At 37.4% G+C, this 11,658-nt stretch overlaps 1 protein-coding gene across 1 annotated transcript; it reads left to right on the top strand.

The window, feature by feature from the left end:
- The first annotated feature begins 890 nt into the window (after nt 1-890).
- Nucleotides 891-2,127, top strand: LOC140015245 (uncharacterized). Its single transcript, XM_072067166.1, has 3 exons — nt 891-1,297; nt 1,458-1,524; nt 1,639-2,127. Exons 1-3 carry the CDS (start codon nt 891-893, stop codon nt 2,125-2,127), a joined length of 963 nt encoding a protein of 320 aa, XP_071923267.1.
- Nucleotides 2,128-11,658: the final 9,531 nt, after the last annotated feature.

The following is an 11,658-nucleotide window of genomic DNA, read 5'->3' as shown; positions in this document are numbered from 1 at the left end:
GCTATTTTGCTATCTTCAAGAGGGAAATTTGCAAAAAAAATAAAAGGCCAAATGACTTAAATAAAACAAAGAAAATGATCAACAAACAGATAGTGGAGTATAATAATCATTATCATAATTGAAATTCTCCTGATTGAAAATCCATGATCTGCCAAGTGGAGTATAATTGTCATTATCTAATGCTTCAACCACATATATCTATCAACATGCTCTGTTGAATCCTTGTTCACAAATAGATAAGAATTTACATCTTGCTATCTAAAAGTGAGATGTAGTGTGGGCAGCCATTGCATCTCAAAAACAAAAGTATGTAAGGTAACAACTCACATGAATGTTGAAGTCATATGGTAAAGAAGTGGGAAGTAGTTTCCTGAGTACAAAAACCTGAGAATGAACAAGAAGGTAATATTTCAGTTAATCGTAGTTCAAAATGTCTGACCAAAATCTAATAGCTTTGAGACTTCATTAAACTTCTAGTTATAATATTCTATTCTTAGGAATATTGATCCGGAATTGCTCAGAAAGGACAGTAAATTTACCTCTCTAAGAGTCTCAAGAAGAGGTTGCTTATCTATTGTACCAACAATTAGCTCTGTACTATAGTTTTCTAGGTAGGAGTACCTGTAAGAACAAGACATTGGTCACTTAATAAGAGAACTAGTCTAAATTTTTTCAGAAGGCAATAATAGTAGGTTGATTTCATATGCAACAATCTAATAAATCTTCTGCAGTATCAACATTTGATTGAGGGAAAAAAGTTAATAGGTAGCCTTAAAAAAATAAATAAAAATAGAGTTAGAAAGTGTATTCACTAAGTACAATTTAGGGTAAATATGCCTTTGTGATTAAGCAGAGTAAGTAGAAACTGATTAAATTGTCAGTCAACTTTGATGCATAAGAAAGACAAACCTTCTTTCAAATACAAAGGGCAGTTGGCGGTATTGGGCAAATATCAAAGGATCTCAGGGCAGTTGGTGAACGTTTCTAAGAGCTGCTTCTTGGTGGACAAGAAGGTATCGCTTGTACGGCGTTGGGTGATTGCGCGGACAACGGAGTTTTCTTTTAAAGAGCTGCTGGTCACTTACTTGGGTTGCCCCTTGTATGCTGGGAGAAGGGTGAGATCCTTCTTCAATGGTTTATTGGATAAAGTATCACAGTATTTGAATTCTTGGCGAGGTCGATGGCTATCAATGAGTGCTCGTGCTCTACTCATTAAGCATATGCTATCTTCAATTCCGACTCACATTCTGGCCGTATTGGTGCCTCCACAAGGGGTAATTGCTGAGCTAGAGCGGATGTTTGCATGGTTTTTTTTTGGGGGAATCAGAGTTTGGGTTTAAGCGACACTGGTCAGCATGGAAGAAATTATGTCGTCCCGTGGAGGAGGGGGGAGTAGGTTTTCGTTCATTACAGGCCATTATTGAAGCATTTTCCTGTAAGCTATGATGGTTGTTTAGATGTGGGCATTCGCTCTGGGCCCAGTTCATGAGGTCTAGGTATGTTGGTGAGTTACATCCGAATCAGGTCTCTATTTTTCCTAAGTTTTCCCCGAGTTGTAAACGAATGTTTGGGGTTCGATCTTCCATGGAGATATGGCTAAAATGGGATTTGTCTAGGGGGGATGTTGCCTTCTGGTAGGATAATTGGAGTGGGCTAGGTCCGTTGGCATGGAGGTTTCCAGATTTAGCGTCAAACGCTCGGGTTCAAAATTTTTTGCGTGAGGGCCAATGGGATCATTTAACCTTGGCTACCTTCCCCTCGGAGGTCGCAGAGGCGGCTGCAGATTCTTTCTTTTGTTTTGGTAAGGTTCCGGATAGTCTAGTTTGGACCTTAGAACCTTCGGGGGATTTTTCTACAAAATCGGCATATCAGGTAGTTCGATCCTCTGGGGTTCAGTCTTGGGCATTTGCTTCTATCTGGCATTCTCTAATTCCGCCAAAATTATCCTTTCTTATGTGGAGATTGTTGCACGAGCAGCTGCCGGTGGATGATGTGTTAGAAAAGTTTCAGGTTATGGCCCCTCTAAGTGCCACTGCTGTTTGCCGCCTCAGTTGGAAACGCTGCAACATGTGTTTGCTACTGGGGCACTGGCAAATGAGGTTTGAGGGCTTTTTGGGCAGTCGTTAGGCTTTGCAACTCCTTCAGTTGCTTCTGTTAGGTCATGATGCTACAAATGGTGGTTGCTCCCTGACAAAGGGAGGGCATTGCGGTGGTTATCCCGCATGCTACCATTGCTTATTGTCTGGTTTTTATGGCGGGCTAGAAACACGACTCGATTTGAGGGACGAAGTATATCCGTTGGTTAGGTTCGGGGATGGATCATTAATGAGCTGCGTTATTGGTCCAGGTGTACTTTTCGGCCATGGCAAGGTTACCACTTCAATGGGCGAAAATTCTGGACTCGCTGTCTGGGGTTCGGAGGTCCTTAGTTTCCACTCTGGTGCGATGGGTGTGTCCGTCGAACGGTTTCTTTAAGTTGAATACGGATGGTTGCTCTACTCTTCGAGGTGGGGGTGGTGGTAGAGTGTTTAGCGATTCCTGTGGAAGGCTCATTCTTGCTTTTGCTGATTTCTTTGGTCCGGTAAGTCCCCTGCAAGCGGAGGCGCGCGCGCTCCTTCTAGGTCTTCAGTTAGGGCGGTAAAGGGGGATATTGCACTTAATTGTTGAATCTGATTGCCTTATCTTGATCAATTGTTTACGGGGGGGAGGGGCAGGTCCAGTGGTCATTTGTCCTGTCGTGCATGCCATTCGGTATGTTATGCCAGAGTATTATCAGTTCAAGCATTGCTACAGGGAGGGGAATGCTGTGACTGATTCACTGGCTTCCTACGATACTGCATGTGGGTCCTTCGAGCTTTATACTAGGGCTTCTCAATTACCGTGTCGCACTAAAGGGTTACTGGCACTGGATATGCAGAATTTTTTTAATTTTCGCTTCTCATTTCAGAGGTAAGGTGCGGCCCTCCTCCCTGCATTGTACTTGTAGACACCAAATTTTAAATAATTTTTATTCTATTTTTATTTTTGCTTTTAGTGATAATTCTCATCTATTTTATTTGTTAACTTCATGATTTTGGTTTAGATTTTCTTTTTTTAGCATTTGTATAGCGTTTTCAGATTAGTATTATGATCTATTATTTTATTTTTAGTTTTTATTTTTTATTTTTGTATTCGTTTTGCCCCTTTAGCTGTTTATTTTTATTACAAGACTTTTTAGCATAAAATTTGGTAAAAGAGAAAATTATTCATGAAAATAAGTTTCATTTCTTTTTATTGTTTATTAATCGGAAAAAAAAGGAAAAAAATCATCAATCAAGCACAAGAAAAATCTTAGTTTTTGTTTTATCTTTTGTTACTAGTTTTTGTACATTTTATTTAAGTTTGTTTAAATTGTTATTTTGTATTAGTGTTATTTAATTAAGTGATTAAAAAAAAAGACAACTTCTGCGTTTTCTTGCCTTTCTTCTATTTTCGTCACTGTTTTTTTCTGGTGCCGTTAGATGAGGTAAGTACAGGCCAGCGAGATCCATGTAAGTGCTCCCATTAAAAGCCATAATCAATGGCTAACAATAAGGGAGGGAGCTGAGGTTGTTTAGAGCCATTGAGATGAGGTTTAAGGGGTTTGGATGGGATATAAAAGCAAAGCTAAGGGTTCAGAAAATGGGAGGACGGCTGGGGTTTAAGGAAAAACAGACGGCTAGGGTAAAAAGAAAAAGGAGTTGGAAAAGGTTTTGGGAGGGAGGGCTGAAGAAAAGAGTGAAAACAGTAGCAAAAGAGAGAAACAAATTGAGGAAACGGGAGAGAAACCGAACGATTACAGCGTCGACCAAGGAAGAAGAGTCAGCAAAAGAGTCATCGGAGTTGCTAATCCTCCTGATCGTCATCACTTTCACCGAGAGGAAGCACCATCACTGTAAGTTGCGTTTTCTTTCCTTTAAATTACCGAATCTTGTCCTTTGTTTGTGAGTTAGAAACCCCAGATCTTAATGATTGTATGCTGGGCATGATCGGGTGAATAAGTTATGACTCCAGTGGCTATGTTTAGAACTAGTGTATTTTATAAAACTTGTTAGCTTTCGTGCTTCCTCTCCTTCATACAAAAAAATAAAATGGATGCCATCTGCGGTTTCTTCTTCTGTGATTTCCTGATGGGCCCAAAGATTGGATTTTTATGGCTTTGGGGTTTGTGTTGAAGCATTGCAGATATGGATTTGAAAGGGTTGTGATACTGATGTTCCTGATTATCCTTTGTTTCGAGCTTCGTTTTGTTGTTTTTGCTTCATGGTGGCTGAAGTCGCGTTTTTGATTGACGTTTGTTTTATGTGATGGTCGGCTGCGATGTTGGGTCCAAGTTTAGTAGACATTCCAGTCATTTTGTTGCATTTGGTGCCCGAAAGTTTGCTGGATGTCCCCTTCCTTCTTGTCTCGAGCTTTACCATTTAGGATCTTAAATATTTGGAACTTGCGCTTTGTCTTGTTTTCTGACATTTTCGATTTGTCTGAAGCAAGTCTGTAATCATTCATCATTTTGGCTGGTAAACTATGTGAGTGTCCATTCCAATTCTCTGTTCCCAAGCATACACGATCTTCTGGAATCTTTGTATGTCATGGTTTTGTCTCGAAAATGCAAAGGAAAACCTGTGTTCTGAGCCTTTCGTTTCTAGTTTTGATTGGGTGAAGTGTTAGGTGATTGAATAAAAAGGAAGTTTGTGTCTGTCGAACTCCCGGAGTCATAGAAAGAGTTGCATGATTGATGGTCGCCTTGCCGTGTTTTCATTGCTTAAAGACCAATGCTTTATGTTTGGTAGAAATTTCACTCATGGACAGACAAGGAAAACTTGCTTTGCAAACCCAGTAGATTGGAGGAAAGCTCCATCTATTCGTTATTTCTGCTGCAATTTTTTATGAGTCACGAGCTCCAGTTCGTCTGTGTTTTGAATGTGGTTAAACGTTATGTTCGGGTAATCACATTTGGCTAAGTCACCAAGATACACCAGTCTTTTCTTGATACAAACTTTTGAGGTCTAGCTGCGTTGGCACTCCGGTGAAATGAAATGATGTTGCAGAAAAATGATAGCTGATTCTGTTTTTCTGCCGCTGCCCACTTCCTCTATCCGGTTCTTCACTTGTCTTCATTTGATGTTTAATGGTTTAGTGTTCATGATTGGATCGCGTTAATCATAATGTCTAGCTATTAGGTGGTGTCGAGTGATGGTCTTGGCTGAATTTTGTTTGAAGTCTTGAATGAAATCCGCATCTTGAAAGCTTAAAGTTGCAGAAAGCTTCATACGAAAATTGCAGAAGTAATGAAGGCTTCAGTTCTCGTTGCATGCATGAAACGGTTATCGAAAATTACACTTTAAACCCCCAAGTCCCTTTTTGTTATACTATGACCTGGAAATTTAGGAAAACTGGTCAATTGGGTCCCATAAAAATCTGGTTTTTGATTGATATATGATTCTTGGGATAAGATTGTGAAGATTTGATGTTTTTGGTAACTTTATAATCCTAATTTGAATTTTTAGTGGAGTCTTGGAAGTTTTGTCGTTTAACATAGGAAACGGTCTCTTATTCTTTTCCTTGTGAAATTTTTGCATTTGATTGTGATAGATTTTTTTTTTATGTTAGAACTTTGAAGCCCTTTTATTTTAATTCGCTGTAATTCTTAAATATAGATGAGCTAGTTTATGTAAATACTTATCCTTTGTTTAATCGTTATTTTTGTGTTTAATTTCCATTTCGTTAATTGTTAATTAAGTGATGCCTTGACCCTTTTCTTCGTTTTGGAGGGTAAATAAGTAATTTTTCACCCCATTAGAGCTTCAACTCAAGGGAGGTACACCTTATCCTTTATTTTTGACTTTATTTGACCCTACGTGCGTATATGTGTTTTATGTGTGCAATTTGCATGGCTTTAAGTGTTTATTTCATTTTTACTTTATTTATTTCTTTAGTTTGCTTAGTTTTTGCTTAAATTTTAGTCCAATTTTATCATTTGGGAAGCACTTGAATGCCAAATTGTAATAGTTAGGTTTATTTCATTTATTTTTCGTTTCCCCTTTTAGATTGTAGTAGGCCTTCCCCCTAAAATGTAATAGTTAGGGCCTTGATTGCCTTGGGTGTTTTGCATGTCTATGTGCTATGTATTTAATCGGTTTCTTAGGTTTTAGCATCTAGATATGCATGCTTATGTGTTATGTGAATTACGTGCTCACATGTCTACTTGCTTTAATTATGCATATTACTTATATATGTGTATGATGGATGCAAATGCATGTAACCGTGGCTAGTCCAATGCTAGTCATGGTTGTCCACTCGAGCTCTTGCAAGTCCAATACTTGCGAGAGAGCGTAGATGTGGGCTAGTCCAATGCTAGACCCTTAGGAGCCCCTCGCACGTTAGATCATGATTGCGTGGTAAAATCACACCATCTCATGCATATTTTCACTTTTTAGGGCCTTTTATCATTTTGTATGATATTCCCCTTATACGTATAACCCTTATCCCTAATTTTCCTATACATATATATACCCCTATGCATGATACATGACATTAGAATTGCATTTCATTCTAGAAATAGGATTAGGATAGGGCATTTGCTTGATTAGATTAGGGAACCCTTTGGATATGAGATATGGACGAGTTTGGCTTTTCTAACCTTAGCACGCCCGTATTCCTTCTATTAAAAGGAAAATCGAGTCACGAACATTAGTTCCCCGTACCCGTCTTGCTTGCATTCCTCTAGGGTTCATGCATTTCATTTATCCGCTATCGCATGCACTTTTGCTTCATATTCTATCCATTTTTCCACATTTTCACTTCACACAACTTTTATTTTGCACGTTCTCACTCTACCCCTAGCACTTTATATAATATCACGTGCACACACGCACTTCATACTATCACTTTACTCACCTTACTTTGTACATCCATTTGCACACTTCCACTTACACACCATTGTTTTTTTATATTACTTTTCCACTTCACACAAACTCAAATTTTCACATTGCATACATTCATTCCACTCATTTCACGTCATTAGCATTATTCGTGACCTCTCCAAAGAGTCATTATTGGGCATCACAATTAATGTGAATGGCATCATTCCAGCTTTGAAGAGAAATTTTGCCCCCGATGTCTCCCTAGGTCTAGGGTTTGCATTCATATAGTACATCCGAATGTGATAAATCTTTTGGTTAAAATAAGAAAATTCTTGACTAAATCGCGCAACTAGCCTTGGCTAGGTTGAGAGGGTGCCTTGGACTTCGTCCTTGCCTTCCCTCTCTTCAAATGTGACTCCCGAACCTTTTTTGTTGGTTTACGTGGACAAGGAGTTGTTTAAAAGGGGTTTTTTCTACTTTTTCCTTTAAAAAATTCATTTTTAGGTGACTTGGTACACCTTAACTCTATACCAAGTGGCGACTCCATTTTTCATTGAATAAACCCTTTTTTAAACTATATTTTGGGTCAAATCGTCGCATTACAAACCCCATTTAGGCCCATTTTCTTTTTAAATCAAAAATCCTTTTTCAAATAAAAATTCATTTATTTATTTATTTATTTTTCTTGTAAAAAATGGGGCGCGACAGTACTCTTGGGCAGCTTGAATAATAATATAACGTTTGGTAGGAAAAAAATACAACAAGAGTTGCTATTGCCTCACAATTCAAGTGATGAGTTGAGTTTGGAGGAAGATAAGCATAGGAATCCACCTGCATAAACCATGAAATTATTGACTAACAAGCAGCATAAAGTTTTTCCAAGACTTTACTCATTTGTGTATTGTTGGTGAGTGTTTTGATTCTTCCTTTTCTATTCATGTGTGTTTCATTGTAGTTTGCACTTTAAAAGTTGCCCTGCATTTTTTTTTTTACAGAAGTGGTTCTATGCTATAGCACATTTTTAGGCTCTTATCATTGAGTCCGTTTGGATTGTATATTTTTTTAATGTTTGTCTAAAAGTTTACTGTAACTTACTAAAGTTATTTTAGAAAAAATGTCAAGTCCGTTTAGCATCCCTATTCTTTCTATGTTTTTAATAAATAAATTTTCTTTACAGCTTTACCTATGGTAACCCTCTAAAAACGCTCACAAAATCTTTGATATACTCCAATGTAAAAAATAAATTAAAAAATTACCCACACCGTTCTACCACTAGTACCACCCTCCACGTCATTCTCCCCAGCGCTTTCACCACTACCATAATCCCTCTTTCTCCTCCCTATCTCTTCACTCTCTCCCTACTGCTGCCAACCCCTCTATCTTTCACAAAGTTTTTTTCCTTTTTCCCCCCTTTCTACTGTCACCACAATCTCCTACTCCTTTTTTTTTTCTTTCTCCCTTCCTTTTTCCCTTTCTTTCCTCTCTTCATCCTCTCTTCACCCGACTCGTAACTTCCTTCTCTTGCCTGATCTACTCTAAATCAAACAAAGGAGAGGGTGAGAGTCATGAGAATGGGAAGGGAGGAAAAGGGGAAAGAAAGAGGAGAAGAGAAAAAAAATGAACAAGAAGGATGGCAGTGGGCTGTAGGAGAGAGAAGAGAGGGAATGAGGATGGTGGTGGGAGGCGAAAAAGATGAATGAGGGGTGGGGTAGAAGAGGAGATGGGGAAAGGGGGTGGTAGGAGAAGAGGGAGAGGGAGAAAGAAAGAGTATATTGAAAAGGAGGAGGAGAAGAGGGATGACAAGTAGAAGGAGAAGAAGGGTGATAGCGGGCGTGGGAGAGGTGGTGAGGGTTACAAGTGGGGGAGGGTGGTGGTGGTTGATGTTGGACGTGGCATCCATGTTGAGTGGGGCATGGGAGATGATAGAGTTTTATAAATATTCTCCAATACTTTTAAATAGACAAAAAAAATTTGTAAAAATTTTACAGTAAGTTACAGTAAAATTTTACATAAATACCAAAAAAAAAAAACCATCTAACACGCTCGTTGGTATTTATTTGAAATACTCAAAACATTGTCTCTCTCCCACCACTCGACATCTATCACCAAAAAGCTCTGTCACCTATCATTGGTATCCATCTCCACTACCGATTCCCTATTTAATTTACTATTTTTTGGTATTATCCCAAAACTTATGGATATTTTAGAGTGTGACTCCTAGATGGTGTAATAAATAAACTTTATGCGAATATTCAATAGTGCACAAACAATAGCCAATAGATTAAAAAAAAAGGTCAAAATATTTATTGGTCCACATTGATGATTATTAAACTTAATATCATCATACACATGTAAGTGCTTTGCTTAACTTACTAATGTCAAAATGTGTTTTCTAATTTTCTGTAAATAATTTTTGTTTATTTAGATAATTTAATTGCAGAGTTTCTAAAATGAGTAGGGGTTGTAAACTATAAAATGGAAAGCGTGGTTCCCCTCTCATTGAACTTCTACCATTTATTGGATTAGTTAGATAAATTTTAGCTTCAACGACGGATGTTTTGTTGAAGAAGTTTGAACCTGCATATCCAAGCGAATAAGTATTTTATTAGCAACTAAAACGAGAAAAAAAATGGTAAAATTGAAAGTTATAGATATGGCCTCTTGTGCTTCTTGAATAATGTACTAGAAATAGAACCAAATGCATGAATTGAAAATCATGAATAGAAAATACGTACAATTGGTTTGTGTAAACTGTGACATCAGCTTACTATGTATTGTACTACTTCAAAAGAAACGATATGCATCAAAAGACTACTTTTTATAGAAAATGAAAAGCAAAGTCAAGTTAGAATAGTTAGGGAAGTCTAGGTGGCAATAAATCATTGGATGTTTGAACAGTCCAAAATTAGGATCATCCTAATATACTTTATAATTCAAAAAAAAATACAATTAAATTTTAGTATATGTATAGTTCAACATTTCAAGAAAAAATTGTAATCTACTTTTTAGATGTTCAATACAATTAGACTTGGTGAAACTTACAAGTTTGAATAATAGTTATTTAACTTACACTACCCATATAAAACTTTGTTGCATTGAGTCTGGATTGATGATGCATAACTTATACTGCCCATGTAAACTTTTTTTTTCAAAAAAAGAAAAGAAAAGAAAAGTCTGAATTGATGATGCATAACTTCAATTAAAAGTTTAATTACTTTTTTTGCACAAGCACCAAGCACCCGAACTTGGTTTATGCATAGATAATACAGATGGATCTGCAACTGCTAAGATATAAATTGGAATAGAAGCTGAATTCGCATTTTATCAATTTAAGTTCCCCCAGCAGAAAGCAAACAAGACTTCCAAGAATGGACCTCATGCATAACTGTCTAACATAGTTCACCATGGTGATCACAAAAAAGAGGACATCCAAGTATTTAACAGAAAATTATTTGTACGAAAAATATGTCAAAAATTAGTTGTCACATTATGCCCAACCACAGGAAGTCCTTGATGAGCTAGAAACCACACTTTGATGCATTAATTTTCTGCCTAGATGCACGTTCACAATTATGTAGAATCTCCATGATAGGCCGCAAGATGAATCTGAAGCAGTAGTGAAAACTAGGACATTATACACAAACACTAGATGAGAAACCATAGGACATATGCCCTGGGACCTTGAAACCAGAACAAGAAGGAAAACTCTCGAAAGAACCTCTGCACTAATAAAAAAAACAAGGCTGGAGATATTGGGGCTCCATGATGAAACCCCATAGATGATTTAAAAAGTCGTGATTCAAGACCCATTAACAATCAATGAAATGATGAATTCGGAAAGGAAAAAAAGAGAGTCTCCAGACTATATTTATACAGATCTTTCCAAAACCAAAGGTCTGAAGAATCTGAATGAAAAAAAGACATTAAACGCTATAATCGGCCTTAATTATGTCTAATTTCAAGCTACATTACGTCCCCCACTTGTCCTAGCAATACTAGGACGCATTTCTTGAGCAAGTAGGAACTTATCAAAAAAATGGCGCCCTTTGATGAAACAACTTCACTACAAAAAAATAATTCAGTGAAGCTTGTCAGACTGCATATCAACCAAGGTTCTGGAAAAAAAAAATCTTGTTGATAAATTACACAAACTTATTGCACAAAATTGGATAAAGTCACAAGGATTCAACCCTTTTAGAATCAGGACTATCAAAGTAGATGTAGTAGAGCAAGGCAAGCTATCACCACAAAAGAAAGATACCACAGTCATATACAAATTCTCTAGAATAACCTCTCATGAAGCAGTTAAAGAATTTTCCAGTAAAGCCATCTGGCCCTACAGTGCTATCCCCTTCAATGTCAAAAACTAGCCTTTTTAATCTTTTCCAAATAAGGAATGTGTTCAAAGTGAGCATTGTCCTCCTCTAATCAATTTTAGTATGACTTGAGGTATACAAAGTAGGAAAGAAATGAACAGCCTCTTCCCTGATGTCCTGTTCAGCAAAAATCCAATCACCATCTACATTTTAATCTAATGAATTATAGACTGAGACATTCTTGTTTAAGCACTGATGGATTTCGAGTACTTAGTATTCCTATCTCCCTATTCCAACCACTTACCATGAGACTTTTGCTTCTGATAGTGTATTTCAATATTTAAAGCATGTCTCAAAGAGACTTGTGCAGAATGCAAAGCCGTCAGACTTTAAAGAAGCATTTTCCTGCCTATAAGCTTTTGCCACAGCCAGCTCCTCTGCCTCAATGACTTGATAAAAGA

Source organism: Coffea arabica, chromosome 10e (genome assembly GCF_036785885.1).
Source record: "Coffea arabica cultivar ET-39 chromosome 10e, Coffea Arabica ET-39 HiFi, whole genome shotgun sequence".
Classification (NCBI taxonomy): Eukaryota; Viridiplantae; Streptophyta; class Magnoliopsida; order Gentianales; family Rubiaceae; genus Coffea; species Coffea arabica.
The sequence above is the reverse complement of the archived record's forward strand: the minus strand, read 5'-3'. Positions and strand labels throughout refer to the sequence as shown.

Coding starts and splice junctions, on each gene's coding strand:
- LOC140015245 (XM_072067166.1), top strand. CDS start 891: ATGCATAAGAAAGACAAACCTTCTTTCAAATACAAAGGGCAGTTGGCG. Junction 1,298..1,457: donor ATTGCTGAGCTAGAGCGGAT/GTTTGCATGGTT, acceptor ATGGTTGTTTAG/ATGTGGGCATTCGCTCTGGG. Junction 1,525..1,638: donor GTGAGTTACATCCGAATCAG/GTCTCTATTTTT, acceptor GCCTTCTGGTAG/GATAATTGGAGTGGGCTAGG.